General features: G+C 35.1%; 1 protein-coding gene across 5 annotated transcripts in view; it reads left to right on the top strand.

Annotated features, from left to right (window-relative positions):
* Nucleotides 1–18,365, top strand: part of GFRAL (GDNF family receptor alpha like) — an 83,211-nt gene that overhangs the window by 41,024 nt on the left and 23,822 nt on the right. For all 5 annotated transcript variants that reach the window (XM_074039033.1, XM_005552696.4, XM_074039035.1 and 2 more), the window contains one exon: nucleotides 3,014–3,264. In XM_074039033.1, coding sequence (XP_073895134.1) covers nucleotides 3,014–3,264 — 251 coding nt within the window. The remainder of the gene's footprint in view (nucleotides 1–3,013; nucleotides 3,265–18,365) is intronic.

Here is an 18,365-nt window from a genome sequence, read left to right as displayed (position 1 = left end):
TGTGGAGGTATATTCCTTCTATAACCAGGTTTTGAGGCTTTTATCATGAAGGAATGTAGAACTTTATCAAATGCTTTTTCAGCATCAATTGAAAGGATCATATCTTTTATGTCCTCCATTTTGTTGATATGATGTATTAAACTGATTGATTTGCATGTATTGAACCATCCTTGCATCACTAGGAAAAATCTCACGTGGTCATGATGAAAAATCTTAACGTGTTGTTGAATTTGGTTTGCTAGGATTTTGTTGAGGATTTTTGCATTAATGTTCTTCAGGAAAATTGACCTATAGTTTACTTTCCTTGATATGTCTCGTCTGGTTTTGGTATTAGGGTGATACTGGCCTGATAGAATGAGTTTGGAAGTATTCCCTCCTCTATTGTTGGAAATATTTTGAGTGGAATTGGTATTAGTTCTTCTCTAAGTGTTTGGTGAAATTCAGCATCAGGTCCTAGGTTTTCCCTTGCTGGGAGACTTTCTATTATAGCTTCGATCTCATTACTTGTTATTGGTCTGTTCAGGATTTGGATTTCTTCGTGGTTCAAGCTTGCTATGTTGTATGTGTCTACAAATTTATTCATGCATCCATTTTAGATTTTCTGATGTATAGGCATATATTTGCTCATAGTAGTCTCTAATGATCCTTTGAATTTCTGTGGCATCAGTTGTAATGTTTCCCTTTTAATCACTGATTTCTTTTATTTGGGTTTTCTGTCTTTTTTTATTAGTCTGGCTGATGGTTTGAGATTTTATCTTTCCAAAAGACCAACTTTTCATTTTGTTAATCTTTTGAATTTTTTTTTGTTTCACTTGCATTTATTTCTGCTCTGATATTTATTCATATTTATTTTCTATTATTAATTTTGGGTTCAGTTTGCTCTTGACTTTCTAGTTCTTTAAGATGCATTGCTAATTTGTTTATTTGAAGTTTTTCTACTTTTTTGATGTATGTAGGTGCTATTGCTATAAACATTCCTCTTAATACTACTTTTGTCGTATCCCATACGTTTTGGTATGTTGTGCTTCCATTTTCATTGTTTTAATAAACTTCTAAATTTTTTTCTTAATTTCTTTATTTGCACACTGGTCAATCAGGAGCATATTGTTTAATTTCCCTATATTTGTATAGTTTTCAAAGTTTCGCTTGTTATTGATTTCTAGTTTTATTCCATTGTCATCAGAGAAAATACTTGATATGATATCAATTTTTTGAAAATTTTAAGACTTGCTTTGTTAGTTAATATATGGGTTATCATTGAGAACGATCTGCGTGCTGAGGAGAATAATGTGTATTCTTCAGCTATTTTATGAAATGTCCTGTAAATATCTATTAGGTCTATTTTATCTGTAGTGCAGATTAAGTCTGATGTTTCTTTGTTGATTTTCTGTTTGAATGATCTGTCCAATGCTGGAAGTGAGATGTTGAAGTCTCTCTCTTTAGCTCTAATAGTATTTGCTTTACATGTCTAGGTACTGCAGTGTTGGGTGCATATATATTTACAATTGTTATATCCTCTTGCTGAATTGAATCATTATCATTACATAATTACCTTCTTTATCTCTTTTTATAGTTTTTGTCTTGAATTCTATTTTGTCTAACAAAAGTATAGCTACTCTTGCTTCTTTTTTTGATTCCATTGGCATAGAATATCTTTTTTTATCCCTTTATTTTCACTCTATGTGTTTCTTTATAGATGCTGTATGCTTCTTAGAGGTAAGAGATCATTGGCTCATTTTATTTTTCATCCATTTAATCCATTCAGCCATACTGTGTCTTTTAATTGGAGACTTTAGTCCATTTATATTTCAAACGGTTTCGGAATACAGTGTACCAAAGTAGTATATTATTTTTAATTAAATATCATTTAGTTCATCATTTTGGCAAAATTTCATGGCATTTTTTCTGAGTGAAAATGTATTACTTATCTGTAAGTAGATAAATCATGCAATTTAAACTTAGTAAAACACATATTTAAAATTAACAAATAGCATATAGGTACAGATATATTCTCTAAGCGACAATCAATACTTCCAAAACTTACATTTAGGATATATGTTATATGTAACCCTTAACTGCATTGAAGGAATGTTTGTTCTTCTGGCCTAATAATTATATGTTCAGAAAATCTGCAGTATTTCCCTTATTATAAATTTAATGTACATGAATTAATCTTCAATATTATATTTAAAAGCTTATCCTTTAAGATGACTTAAATATTCAATTATTAAAAACAATTGAGCTTTGGTTTTTTAACATAGCAGCATCCGTGTGGACAAATAACTTCATGAAAATGTCATGTACTCATAGGGCTTTGATACATGTTTGATGGCAACCTATTCAAGAAAGAGTAAAAAGCAATTTTAGGTGACAAAGATTAAATTGAAAGATTTTCATTCTTACATCCATTAATGAAAATATATTCTGATTGTAAAAAATTCAAAAATGAAATTAGTGTACATTATCCAGACTTTTATTCCATTTTATTATACCAATAATCAAATACATAGTCAGAAATCTTATACCTCACAACATATTGCAAATTCTAATTAGTCTGCTTAATTCATTAAGAAAGTATAAAGCACCTCCCATCCTGTGGGATAACTGACTTGAAAGGTCAAGTATCTTATTTGAAATCACTTGGTGTGACACAGTGGCCAAAGGCTAGCTACAAAACTATATTCAGAATAAAACATTGCCAAGAAATCTCTGAAGTAGTTCATACCTCAAATCATCATATATTGGAATACAATTAGTAATAAAGGGAAATCCATCCAGGGAATCCTCAACTTACCCTTTGTCTTTCATCACAATAAAGGGATGTAATTCATAAGATTACAGTTTCTTTCACACTCCCTATGGTGATTTTTCAAATTACAAATTTACTTTTCAACTATGTACTAGCATCTTGGAGGCATTGTGTTCCATGTCTTTCATTAGGTGATGGGGGATCACATGTTAATGTGAAATAATATTATTCAAAACTAATTATTTTTCCTCATTCTTTGTCTAGGAGGCACTATAGAACATTTCAGTCAAAATGCTGGCAGCGTGTGACTAGAAAGTGCCATGAAGATGAGAATTGCATTAGCGCCTTAAGCAAACAGGACCTCACATGTTCAGGAAGTGATGACTGCAAAGCTGCTTACATAGATATCCTTGGGACAGTCCTTCAAGTGCAATGTAACTGTAGGACCATTACACAAAGTGAGGAATCTTTGTGCAAGATTTTCCAGCACATGCTTCATAGAAAATCATGTTTCAGTAAGTTCCCCGACTAAAATAATCTATCTGTCTGTCTATCTATCTATCTATCTATCTATCTATCTATCTATCTATCTATTTTGTTTTTGCCTGTACAGTACAAAGTGGTAATCCAGCATGGCACAGACATTTTTGTGTTTGCTATTGCATTTGAAAATTTGCTTTCTGATTATGTTCTGCATATTTACTATTTTACTCACTTACCTGAATATAGTACATTTTAAAAATTTATGTGATAGATCACTCTTTTTTTTTTTTTTTTGAGACGGAGTCTCGCTCTGTCGCCCAGGCTGGAGTGCAGTGGCCCGATCTCAGCTCACTGCAAGCTCCGCCTCCCGGGTTTATGCCATTCTCCTGCCTCAGCCTCCCGAGTAGCTGATAGATCACTCTTAATTTGTTGATTTCAATATCAAAAGCATGGAAGACTTATTCTATCAGATAAATGGATATATCAAGTGTCCATTGCTACATAACAAACCACAAGTATCTATACTAAGTAACAAAACAATAACTTCAAACAATAACCATTTATTTGCTCACAATTCTGCACATTGGACTTGGCTTAGCTGGATGGCTCTTCTGATGGTCTTTTTGGGGATCACTCATGTGCCTATTGTCATCTGGTACCAACAGGCTCTGCTGAGGCTGTTTGGTCCAAGGTGGTATTAGCAGACACCATTTGCTGGGATGGTGTGGTTCTTTTCCATATGACATCTTCAGTAGTATAGCCAAAAACTCTTACATGGCAGCAAAATAATTCCTAATGGCTAAACCCCATTGTGCAGCTATCTTTATCTGCTCCTGTCACATTTGTAAATATTTCACTGAACCAAGCAAATCACAATGATCAACCTCAGAGTCATTGTGGGAGTGGAATACATAAGGATGTGAATATTCAAGGTCAGATTAATCAGGGACATTACTCTAACAACCTCCTATAATTGGCTGTCCCAATCTAGGTACAATATATTCACTCTTCAATTTAGTTTTTCTTTCCTTGGTCCTTAACATGTCAGCTAATCAACCTAAAACGATGAGATGGAAAACGTATTTTCCAAAGTTATTATTTAATTTAGGGACAAGAAAATTGATATTTAGTAATTTAAATAATTTGTTCAGCATCTCAAAGTGAGCAAATGGTCAAGAGGGACCATTTCTGAGTCTTAAGGAAAGAACCTATGGATGTGATTATGTACTAATTCAAAACCTCTCTATTATCCATCTTCAGGGTTAGACCATGCAACCATCTATGTCCCTAAACTTCCCCAGGCCCCTACCCCTAGGTCCCTAGTTGTAACTACCATATCTGCAGGTACTATTTCTAGAAGGAAATAATGGATATTTACTGTTTCATAGCAAACCAAATCTTTATATTTATTGAAAATGTTTGACAGATATAGATCTATACCTACAGCTATATTTGTGTATCTGTGTCTATATACAGATACACATTTTACACGTTTATATTTCTATTTTTCCTTACAGATACTTAGGAGATGCACATTAGCCAAATATGATAAAAATTGTGATTTGTTGTGTATTAGGTAATAGACATACAACTCAGAGTGTATGGTTTTGATTTCAACAGTGTTTTCTGTGATATATCCACAATTTCTATAATTAGCACTACTGATATATTTCAACTGAAATCATGATACAGAGAAGAATTGCAGTGTTGTATAGGTCATATTTTCTGATTTTCCTCTCTTATTAACATTAGTTCTGTTGAAACTGAATGTACTTATAATGAATGTCTCATATGATTATAGCAGGAAAATACCAAATAACCAATCTGGTATTAACCTAATTAAACTAACAGTAATATATACTGTTATATAATAACGGTTATTTATAGGTTCTTTCTAATATTGCATTTTATAAAGAAAAATGTTGATTCTACAGGTTAATAATGACTCAGTTTTTTGGCATGAATTCTCTAAAAATATAGGTCTAAACTTCCTAATTCTTGTTCTAAACCTGTTTTTCTCAAATATAACAACGATTGTGTTTGATTTTCATAGTGTTTGCTTACTATAACTTTTTCAGAGCAAAATATTTGCAGAGGTACTAAAGATGGACTTTTGAAAATCCATAAACATTAAAGTACTATGTGAATGCTTTAGAAAAATGAAAATTCAAAATGTTTTCACTTTTCTTTACTTACCTAAGAAGTGGAAGATTTTGTTCCAAATATTACCTACTAAGACTAGGAATTTCAAATGACAGGATTGGAAAATTAAAGGAACCTCAAAGGTCTTTGGTCACAGTTCTTGGTAGAGTCATCCCTTGGTATCCATAGGGAATTGGTTCCAAGACTCAAATGGAAACCAAAATTTGTTCATGTTCAAGTCCCTGATATAAAATGGGGTAGTATTTGCATATAACCTATGTATATCCTCCCATATGCTTTAAATAATGTCTAGATTACTTATAATATCTAATGCATTATTTACAGGTAAATGCCATGTAAATCATGGTTATAATGTATCTTTCACATTCATATACATTTTGTTGTGCTATTCTAAAATTGTTTTTTTCTCCCAAACATTTTGATCCAAAGTTGGTTGAGTCAGTGGGTGCAGAACTCACAGATATGGAGTGATGACTGTACTTGAATTAATAGCAAAAATTCCAAATAAAACCAAAAACCAAATCCTTAGGCCTTGCTAATTCTAACAAATCTTTATCCATTGCCTCAAATATATGGAAGTAGCCCCAGGACATCTTTTGAAGGAAGTATGTCTCTCATCATTGCCCTGGCTTCTCACATCGGCCTAGCATTCTCACGCATTTTCAAAAGATCCATCATTACAGTATGTTTCCAAAACCCTTTAGCTTCTGCTTGCTTTACCTGAAAGGGTCAACTGAATAGAACTGAGAGGACAGTGAAGGGAGGCTTTTCAATCTGTCACATTTGCTTAATTAAATGTATTGTTTCTCAAACTCATTTGAGCTTAGGCCACAGTAAGTAATATATATTTATATTAGCTTTGTACTCTCTTTTTTATGCAATATACTCTGTTTCTCACAAATTTTTATTGCTTTATTCTATTGTTCCCCAATGCTAATCACTACTCACTAAATTGACTTTAAGACTTACTAACATGTTGTTCGCTGAAGTTTGAGAAACACTTTCTTGGAATATAACATCTGAAAGTAAATGTATAAGATTAAATAGCTTGCCCAGGGTTTTACATTGGGTATGGTATAGTCATGACCCTGGCTGGTTGACTTGGAGCCCACTATATTCTCCTGTTTGTGAAATGATAATGAAAAAAAAAAATAACAAAACAAAACAAACAAACAAAAAACTTGTATCTGTTCCATATTCTCCAAAGCTCTGTTAGTCTGAACTTCATAGTTCTGTTCTGAGAACTAAACTTGGCAAATGCACCGAAGAGCCCTTGTCCATTCCTGTGTGCATGACTACACTCAGGCAGAAGAGCATCCTGAACAAACCATGTGTTCTGTCACCAACCTCCACTTACCTACTGACTTCTAGATTCACAACAAACTTAATCGTCTGTGATAATCTGTAGCACAGAACAAATTTGTGGCCCTTAGAGCTAACAGAGAAATGAGGGCCATGGAAGAGAGAAAAGTTGGTTAAGAGATAGAGGACCATAGACACAGAAAGGATTAAAGGATCCATTATTGTTTTGAGTCCATTATACTGAAGGAGTGGGAGGGTGTACCTTAAGCTGATAGAAATGTTATTTTTGCATTTCCCAGAACTTTGTTTTTTTAATACCAGTTGTATGGTCAGTAAACGAGGTATGATCCTGCCCCTGAAGACTCAGCTCCTTCATTTGAATAATTAAAAAGAAAAAGGAGAAAGCAGAGGAGGAAGAGGAAAAGGAGGGGGGAGTAGAGGAGGGGGAAGAGAAAACAGGAAGGAAGAGAAGGAGAAGGAGACGTTAGGAGGAGAGAAAAGAGGACAGGAGGAGGAGAAACGGGGAGGAGGGTAAGAAGAAGAGGAAGAAGAAGAAGGAGAAGAAGAAGGAGAAGAAGGAAAAGAAGAAGTAGAAGAGAAAAGAGGGAAGGTGGAAGAGGAGGATAAAGAGGATTAAGAAAAAGCAGAAAACCTCTGTTTAGTAAACTCTACAAGGGATGGAAAACATAGCAATACAAATGTGATACATGCTTAAAAAAATTTAAAGAATACAGAAATAATCCCATTCTCAAGAGATAGCCAATGTTAATAAGGTTGGTGTATATTCTTTTGAACTTTTTCTTTACTTGTAATACATACATACTTTGAATACCTTGTATATACATATTTACATTACTCTGACACACACACACACACACGTCATTTTTTAAGGCAATCAAACTAATTGCTTTACAGCTTGCTTTTTAAACTTAAAAAATATATGGTAAACCCATTTCCAAGTATTTATATATACAGTAGCTTAATTCTTTTTAAAGATTACATCATATTTTATGGTATAGCTACATCATAATTGTTAACAAATCTCCTATTAATGTGGATATTTTGTTTGAATGCAATTATTTTTACAGACATTGCTACAATAAATGTTATTGCACATATACACTGGCATTTCAAGAGAATACGTTTCAAATGGTGGAATTACTAGACCATTTATGCATTTGTGCATTTTTAAATTTGGTAGGAATGGAAAAAAAAAACAGTATGTTCCAATTACATTTTTAATGAGAAAAATTTCATTATTTTTAAATTGTATTTTTATTATAAATAATATGGAACATCTTTTCAGTGACTTGTTGGAAATATTCTATTTCTTCTTACCTACTCTTATACTGTGCTTAAAATATCCTGCATCTTTAGTATCAGTAAATGACACTTTTGTTGCCTGTGTCAGCTGTTTGTGTGGATATGTGAAGACTCATTGATCTGCATACCTCCTAATGATCCTGGTGACAAAGTGATGACCTGGCAGGCCATAGTCTTGGGCTTAGAACTGGACCCTACTATGTGTTATCTGAGTTATGTAAAGGGCAAAGTTTTTAAATCATGTTTCGAATATTCAACCATTCTTCCTCAACTAGATAATCTCCATTGCTTTTTTAAAGGATAACTTTCACTACATGATTAATAGTTCAAAACAAAATTTATAATATAAATATAATTATGAAGAATAATTGTATTTATCATTTAGTTAAAGAAAAATAACATTGTCATGAGTTTTGAAGTTCTTTTAAGTGCCGCTCAACATCACATTCTTTTCTTCCCCAATACAGAAATTGGTGTTTATTAATTCCTTGTGTCCCTTTATAATTTTGCCACATTAAAAAAACTCCAATCAATATGTTGTTTAGTTTTTCATGTTTTCAGCATTATGTAAATGGAATAACATTTTTTTGCCCCTTTAGTATCCTGAAATGAAGCCATGTTATGATGTAGAACTAGTGACTTATTTTGCACTGCCATATAATATTCTATTGCAAATACATCTATTCATTCTATAGCTGGCATGTGTTAGCCTTTTTTCCATTTTTAAAAATTGTAAATAGTGTGGCCTGAGCATCTTAGTACATTTCTCTTGGTACACACATGCAAGGTATTCTCTAGGGAGCAGTTCTCAATCTTTGCTAAACATGAGAATCGTTGAGAGATTAAAAATTCTCATGTCCAATAAACCAATAAAATTACATTATATAATGGCAGGACTTGACAGTAGGATCAGCTTCATGGACATGTGGCCAGTGTAGTTACATAGGCCCTGTGCTTAGAAGAATCCCAGACCTGGGGTTTAATGCTCTGCAATCATCGTTGAAATTTTTAATGATTTTCTTTTGCTTTTGTTTTTGAAATTCAGTGAAGTGATAAAATATACGAAAGGTGGCTTGGAGCCTCAGCACATATATGTTTCTGTGTCCTGCCATTTCGCAACTTCGCAGGGGCAAGTAAGTTCTCAGCTGCCTGCTCCCCATCCTCTGATGCTGGGCCCTGCCCAACACCCCTTCACTGCACCATCCTGCAACTGCTGCCAGACATTTATTTTCTAAAAAGTGATATTGAGCCTTCCAGTCCACAGAAATACATATTTTTCTTTTCTGTCTTATAATAAATTCTTGTTACTTTCACAATGAAAAATAATTTCTAAATATATTTTTTACATACCTTTGGCTATTTATAGGTATATAATATATAGGTATAATATATAGGTATGACCAAATATTACAATTGCTATCGAAAGTCATATTTTCTCAGGGTTACACTGTCAAACTCTTCGTAGTTGAACTATAGAAATTCATTTGATTTCTATACATAAATTCATAAGTAGCAAAATTGTTAAACACTCATAGATTTTGACAATTTACAGAATTATTTTGTTCTTCCTGTGTAAATAACCATATACCCTTCATTAATCACAGTTTTGTTTCCTTTGTTCAATATTCAGGCTTTTTTAAATCCTCCCCCCACTCCCTATAACATCTGGGACCTACAGAAAAAATGTGAAATATAAATGGTGATAGTGAGCACCGTTGCCTTGTTCCTGATCTTGAAGATAATTATCTCATCATTTACCATTAAGTCTGACATTTGTCACAAGTTTTTTGTAGATACTGCAGATTGGAATAAAGAAGTTCTCTGCTATTCACAGAATGCAAATCACTTTTAAACAACAAATGAATGTTGAATTTTATTAAATTCTAGTCTACATTTAAGGATCTCATCTGAAATTTGTTGAGTACTTTTTAGTTATTGTCTTGTGGTAGAGTGATTGGTCATGGTTCTAATATTGTTAGACTACCAGAAATAGAACAAAAGTATTCATTTCTAAACACATTCAAGAATCTTTATTTGTACAAAAAGGAAAAAAGAAAAAAACCAGACAAAAATAAACCCAAGTTATTCATTAGCATCCTATCTTTTCCCCTTTCACAGAAAAATTTTCTGGAAAAGTTGCCTGGGTTCATTGTTTCAATTTCTTCTTCTCTTACAAGTTGATCTACCCTTTCCAGTCTAGCTTCTGGGTATAGATCCACTCACAAAAGCAGCTTTCCCATAGGTTATCAACCATATCCATTTCAGAGGGCTTGGAGGTCCTTGTCTTACTTGGATTTTAAGCTACCTTCAAGAACAATTGATACACGTTTTTTTTTTAATATACTCCTCTCACACCTTGGCTCCTATTCCTCTGATCGCCCTGAATGCTCCTCTTATTTCTACTTTGTAGGCTTATCTACTTGGCTAATTAATATTTGTGTTTCAACACTCAGCTGTAGATTCTCTACTAAAGTTATGCTATAATCTTCCCCAAGGAGATCCCCTCCATGGCCATAGCATCATCACTTCTTACATTGACTTACAATCTTTAAGGAAGACCTCTTTTCTAAGATTTCAACCCAATTGTCTATCCACCTACTTGATATATTCTTTGGGATTTTGAGATTGTGATATAACAAATAAGCTCCAGAAGCTCGGTAGCTTTACAGAGTGGAAGTTTATTCCTTGGGAGCATAAGTCTAATCAGCGTTAACAATGGTCATTCAGAGGACTAGCCTCTTTCCTACATGCAGCTGTACCTCAGCATAGGACCTCTAAGTCTTCTCTACTCAGCAGAGGATAGGAAAATACGAAAATACAAAATGTAGTTTGCCTCACAGTCATAAAGGAGCATTTTATGGTTTGATGGTGGCAATAGTGCATATCACACACACTCATGGTCCACTGGCCCCAACTCAGTCACATGGCCACACCTATCTCCAGGGAGACAGGGAACTATAGTCTAGCTTTGTGCTGGGAGGAAAGGCAATTGTAATTGTTTATCAACAAGTAAGTCTCTGCCAGAGTTTACCCTTCCTCTTCCAAACTTTCCATTGCATTTTTCTCTTCACACAGAGAATATGCTTATTCCTTCTCCAGTGGAGACATCTTAATGATCTTCAGATTTTTATTCAGCATCATCCACCAACACAAAGCCCTGAATGTTAAAAGATGTGCAAGCCAAATGTTGTGGCACCTTGTAATAGACAGACAATCCACTGCCATCTTCCCGACACAGACACCAAACACTTAACACATCCAAACCCCACTATATACCTACATATAGTATCAGGGACAGCAAAACCTCAAAAAAAAAAAACAAACAAACAAACAAACAAAAAAAAAAACCTTCTATTCAAAATCAGGAAAAATGGGAGAACAGTAGCACACAATGAGATCCTTTACTATAGGCATTGTGCAGCCTCTCTGGCAGTGTGGATTTCTGTAAGGAGAACCTGAATCAGATATCTTGTGAAGAACCATCCTCTGTGGCTCCTATTTTATCCTCTGAAAGGTTCTTCCTTGACCATACTTTTCCACAGCCATATCTGAAATAGGTTTGGTAGAGTACACCCTCCTCTGGGAACATGGAATGCTCATAGCCAAATCCTGTTCATACAGTTTGAAGGATTGAAAATTGTTTTAAAGTTTAACAGTCACAGACTTTTGCAAGCAGTGCTCCTTTGGCAATATAATCTCTTAAAAATGTGTTAGGTTTCTCATGTACTTGCTTTCTATCAGTTACATGTGCCAGTATTCACAATACAAAATTTTTCTTGACTTAGTTCCCAAGTCCGCCTTATTTCTTTCCTTCCTCACCTCTGTGCCTCTCTCTCTCTCATTTAATAATTTAAGCTAATCTAAACAATAGACTGTGTAATAAGGTAATACTCTTAATCTGAGATTTGCTCCACCATTCAATCAATTTATTTAACTTAGAAATACTAGGCCTGTTATGACTGGAGATACTTTCCTTTTGTTTCTTCGACTTTTTTTTTTTTTTAAGTTCTGGGATACATGTGCAGGATGTGCAGGTTTGTTACACAGGTAAATGCGTGCCCTGGTGGTTTGCTGCACAGATCATCCCATCACCTAGGTATTAAGCCCAGCATCCATTAGCTATTCTTCCTGATGCGCTCCCTCCTCCCACCACCTGCCTGACAGGCCACAGTGTATGTTGTTCCCACTGTGTGTCCATGTGTTCTCATCATTCAGCTCCCACTTATAAGTGAGCACATGCAGTGTTCAGTTTTCTGCTCCTGTGTTAGTTTGCTGAGGATAATGGCTTCCAATTCTATCCATTTTCCCAAAAAGAACGTGATCTCATTCCTTTTTATGGCTGCATAGTATCCCATGGTGTATGTGTACCACATTTTCTTTATCCAGTCTATCATTGATGGTTATTTAGGCTGATCCCATGTCTTCATTATTGTGAATAGTGCTGCAGTGAACATACTCATGCACATATCTTTGTAATACAATGATTTATATTACTTTGGGCATATACCCAGTAGTGGGATTGCTGGGTCAAATGGTATTTCTACTTCTAGATCCTTGAGGAATTGCCACACTGTCTTCCACAATGGTTGTATGGTAGTTTTGATTTGCATTTCTCTAATGATCAGTGATGTTGAGCTTTTTTTCATTTGTTTGTTGACCACATGAATGTCTTCTTTTGAGAAGTGTCATTCCTTTCCTTTGCCCACTTTTTAATAGCGATTTTTTTTTCTTGTCAATTTGTTTAAGTTCATTGTAGATTCTGAATATTAGATCTTTGTCAAATGGAAACATTGCAAAAATTTTCTTCGACTATGTAGATTGTCTGTTCACTCTAATAATAGGTTATTTTGCTGTGCAAAAGGTCTTGAGTTTATATCTCATTTTTCAATTTTTACTTTTGTTGCAATTGCTTGTGGTGTTTTCATCATGAAAAGTTTGCCCGTGCCTGTGTTCTGAATGGTATTGCCTAGATTTTCTTCTAGGATTTTCATGGTTTTGGGTTTTACATTTTTCTTTAATCTATCCTGAGTTACTTTTTGTAGATGGTGTAAGGAAGGGGTCCAGTTTCAATTTTCAGCATATAGCTAGCCAGCACTCCCAGCACCATTTATTAAATAGGGAGTCCTTTCCCCACTGCTTGTTTTTGCCATGTTTGTCAAAGATCAGATGGTTGTAGCTGCGTGGTCTTATTTCTGAGCTCTCTATTCTCTTCTATGTGTCTATGTGCATATTCTTATACCAGCACCATACTGTTTTGGTTACTGTAACTTCATAGTATAGCTTGAAGTTGGGTAACATGATGCCTCCAGCTTTGTCCTTTTTGCTTAGGACTGTCTTGGCTATTTGACTCATTTTTGCGCCATATGAATTTTTAAATAGCTTTTTTCTAATTCTGTGAAGAATGTCAATCGTAGTTTAATGGGAATAGCATTGAACATATAAATTACTTTGGGCAATATGGCCATTTTCATGATATTGATTTTTCCTGTCCTTGAGCGTGGAATGTTTCTCCATTTATTTGCATCCTCTCTGATTTCTTTGAGCAGTGGTTTGTAGTTTTCCTTGATGATGTCCTTCACTTCTTTTGTTGGCTGATATTCCTAGATATTTTGTTCTTTTTGTAGCAGTTGTAAGTGGGAGTTCGTTCATAATTTCTCTCTGCTTGCCTGTTGTTGTGAATAGGAATGCTAGTGATTTTTGCACGTTGATTTTGTATCCTGATACTTTGCTGAAGTTCCTTATTAGGCTAAGAAGCTTTTGGGCTCAGACAATGGTGTTCCCTAGATATAGGATCATGTCGTCTGCAGAGTCAGTTTGACTTCCTATTTGAATACACTTTATTTCCTTCTCTTGCCTGATTGTCCTGGCCAGAACTTCCAATACTATGTTGAATAGTAGTGCTAAGAAAGGGCAACCTTGTCTTGTGTCAGTTTTGCACATTAATTTTATATCCTGAGACTTTGCTGAAGTTGCTTATCAGCTTACGATGCTTTTGGGCTAAAGCAATGGGGTTTTCTAGATATCAGATCATGTCTTCTATAAACAAAGATAATTTTACTTCCTCTCTTCCTATTTGAATACCCTTTATTTCTTTCCCTTGCCTGATTGCGCTGGCCATAACTTCCAGTACTATGTTGAATAGGAGCGCTGAGAAAAGGCATCCTTATCTTGTGCTGGTGTTCAAAGGGAATGCTTCCAGCCTTTGCACATTCAGTATGATATTGGTTGTGGATTTGTCATAGATGGCTCTTATTATTTTGAGGTATGTTCCTTTAATAACTAGTTTATTGAGAGTTTTTAACATGCAGCGATGTTGCATTTTATCAAAGGCCTTTTCTGCAGCTGAGATAATCACGTGGTTTTTGTCTTTAGTTCTGTTTATGTAGTGAATCATATTTATTGGTTGGGCTGTGTTGAACCAAACTTGCATCCCAGACATGAAGCCAACTTGATCATGGTGGATGAACTTTTTGATATGTTGCTGGATTCAGTTTGCCAGTATTTAATTGAAGATTTTTACATCGATGTTCATCAAGAATATTGGCCTGAAGGTTTCTTATTTTTGTTGCATCTCTTCTAGATTTTGGTATCAGCATGATTCTGTCCTCATAGAATAAGTTAGGGAGGAGTCAGTCTCTCCTTTTCAATTTTTTGGCATAGTTTCAGGAGAAATGGTACCAGCTCTTCTTTGTACCTCTGCTAGGATTCAGGTGTTAATACCATCTTGCTTGGTAGGCTATTTATTACTGCCTCAATTTCGGAACTCATTATTGGTCTATTTAGAGATTCAGTTTCTTCCTGATTCAGTCTTGGAGGGTGAAGGTGTCCAGGAATTTGTCTGTTTCTTCTAGATTTTCTAGCTTATGTGCATAGAGGTGTTTATAGTATTCCATAATGTTTATTTGTATTTCTCTGGGGTCTGTGGTGATAGCCCCTTTATTATTTCTGATTGTGTCTATTTGATTATTCTCTCTTTTCTTCTTTATTAGTTTAGCTAGCAGTCTATCTATTTTATTATTTTTTTAAAAAATAGCTCCTGGATTTGTTGATTTTTCGAAGGCTTTTCATGTGTCTATCTTCTTCAATTCATCATCTTTGATCTTGGTTATTTCTTGTCTTCTTCTAGCTTTGGAGTTTATTTGCTCTTGGATATTTTTCAATCTTATCTTTTACTATTTAAGACATACAAGTAGTCAGCTTTTTAAATGTTAGGGGATCCTTATTTTAATGCCTCTGATCTTTGCTTGAAAACCAACTTCTACCTGAGCTCATCTCTCTTTTGTAAAACCCTGCTCAAGCAGCCAAAAGTGAGCCATTCACGCTATCACTCCAGCTCTTTCCAACCACCGCATGTAGTGCTACTGGCTGGGTGGATATCTGATCTCCTTTGCAAGTTGTACCAAATAATTTGCCAATTCAAAAATAAAAAAGGGCCTCCATCTTTCCAGCCCCCAATAGGCAACTTACCACCTGACTGCTAAGACGGTTCTCCATATTTTAGGTTTATACTATGGCAGCTGCCCTACTTCAAGGTGTCAATTTTTATATAGGCTCAGCATCACTAAGCCATCACTGATAACATATCAAATACCAGTAGGCCAAGATAGTAATTAATTTCTGACTCACATAAAATATAATTACAGAGGGAAGAGGTGGGATGGGTTGAGTGAGTTAGAGGAATTTAGGTGTTATACAGCTGTTTAGTGATTCCAAATATTTCTACTGTATGGCTGCACCCTCTTTTAAGTTCACAGATGCTTCTTCATTCATCCTGCAGATTCAGAAAAAGATATTACATTGAAGATTTTTAGGGGCCAGTCATAAGTGCATTACACATGTACTTCTGCTTCTACTTATCTGTGGGGAGGCTGGGAAATGTAGTTTAGCTCTATAACTTGGAGGAAGAAAAGTGAGTTTGTTGAGTGGCTTGCCAGTCTTTGCCACAGTATTTCCAACAAAATATCTAATCTGTCTTCCTAAAACTAGTCGTATTTAATTATCATGTGTACTCTATTATAGATAGATACTGAAAGGTCTGAAATTATTTTTGAATCTGGACAGTACATATAACAGAGAATAAAGCATAAAGCAGTGACTTGTGTGCAATAGTTTATCTGGGAGCACGTGTAAAGGAGATGGGATGTCAACAGTCAGTACAAAGATGCAATACTGAGTTTTCTAATTCAGGTAACTGAAATTTGCTTCTTTGGGGACCTTCTAAGATGCTTTGTGAAATACATCACAGAACTTTATTCACAGGAGAAGAAAGCATTTGACCTTTGGATCCTGTCCCTCATTGATTTGGGGTGACCCCACTAGCCTTGATTCCCTAAAACTTGCATACAGTGTATGCATGAGTGCTGAGTGGGTCCCCACGTTTCATGCTTCAGTGGCAGAAAAGCACTGGGAAAAGAAAAATGAACAGCATGGTACAACGTCCAAGATGAAGCACTCTTAGGTTGTAGCTGCATAAAAAAAAAGATTAGGCATTCTATGAAGCATTTTGATGGTGGGGAAGGAAGGCAAATTCATATCCAAAGTACATATAAATTCTAGTTGGAAAGCATCACTACCTCTTTCAAGTAGAAGGGTTATGGTATTATGAATCTGCCATCAACCTGCTAAAATAAGATCTTGGTATAGGTATCTGTTGTTGCTGGAGGGTTTGCCATTCAGCATTGGCAGAACACTAACTGATCAGCCTTATGGAGAGGAAATCCATTCTGTCAAGCCCATGCATAGTTGCCATCCTTGTCACCATAGCTACATTCTTCAAGCTCATTGCACAAGTATGGTCATGGAGGCTCTTCTCTGTGGTAGATACTCTGCTGGCAAAAATCTGAGATATTAAAAATTTGCCCACGTCTTGCCACTACCATGGGTCCTTCCACAAGTCTTTTTTCCCTCATTCCCTTTTTTAAAATCTTCCAAGTTTGCTTCTTTTATCCCTTTGACCAAGCAATTTGCCACTGACCATGAGTCTTACTTCTAGCCACTCATCTTTCCATACAAAGTGAACAGTCAAGAGTACTGCTCATGTTCTGCCTGTGGGAAGGATTTCCTTTTACTACTGTCTTCTAGAGCCACCTCTGTGAGTGTTTGTAGTCTTCTGTGCATGGACAGTAAGCACTGATATACTGGGTTTGTCTTTCTGGGAATCATTTCCTTAACAGATCTGATAATATCCAATAGGTGCTAAATTTCAAATGGCAAGGAGTATTGTACTGCAGATGGAATGGCTTTGCTTCAGAGCCCAAGGTGTCTGTGTTGTAACTCTCCTATTACGTTTTTGCCAGAGACTCCATATACCAACCTGAGAGCTTGAATGAGATTAAGTGTATAAAGTGACTATTAAATAGCAAATATTGTGTATATGTTAAGCACTGTGCCTTTATTTTTATATTTTTAACTTTTATTTTAGGTTTGGGGGTACATGTGAAGGTTTGTTACGTAGGTAAACATGTGTCATGGAGATTTGTTGTATGTATTATTTCATCACTCAGGTATTAAGCCCAGTACCCAAGAGTTATCTTTTCTGCTCCTTTCCCTCCTCCTCCCTACCCCATCAAGGAGACCCCAGTGTCTGTTGTTTCCTTCTTTAACACTCTGCCTTTAAAACCATTCTTTTGATTCTGGATTAAGAATTGAACCATTAGGCTTCTTTTATTTGATGCCTTACAAAGACTATAGTGAATACTGCTACACATTTTTAGGAATTTATTTTTTATGTTTTGCTTTTTCCCCAAATTTATTTATTTTTTAAATTGATATATAAAATTGTATGTATTTACCATATACAAGATAATGTTTTGAAACACACACACACACGCACACACACACACACACAGTGGAATGGTTAAATCTAACTAATTAACGCATACATAACCTCACGTAGTTATCATTTTTGTGGTGAGAACACTTTACATTCACTCATCATTTCACAAGATGTAATATATCATCATTAACTGTAGTCACCATGTTGTACAATACATTTCCTGAATTTTTTCTTCCTATCTAACTGTAGTTATGCATCCTTTGACAAATATCTCCCCAACAACCCTTGCTTTTAATAACCATCCCTCTATTCTCTGTATCTATGAGATCAACATTTTGAGATCCCACATATAAGTGAGATAATGTGTTATTTGTCTCTCTGGGCCTGGCATTTTTCATTCAGGACAGTGTTATCCAGTTTCATCCATGTTGTCGCAATTTAAAAAATTTCATTTTCTTCCATGGTTGAATAGTATTCCATTGTGTATCAATATTACATTTTCTTAGGTTGATTCCATATCTTGGCTGTTGTGAATAGTGTTGCAATAAACATGGAATGCAGATATATCTT

This window comes from Macaca fascicularis, chromosome 4 (genome assembly GCF_037993035.2).
Source record: "Macaca fascicularis isolate 582-1 chromosome 4, T2T-MFA8v1.1".
Classification (NCBI taxonomy): domain Eukaryota; kingdom Metazoa; phylum Chordata; class Mammalia; order Primates; family Cercopithecidae; genus Macaca; species Macaca fascicularis.
This window is presented reverse-complemented; position numbering and strand designations above follow the sequence as displayed.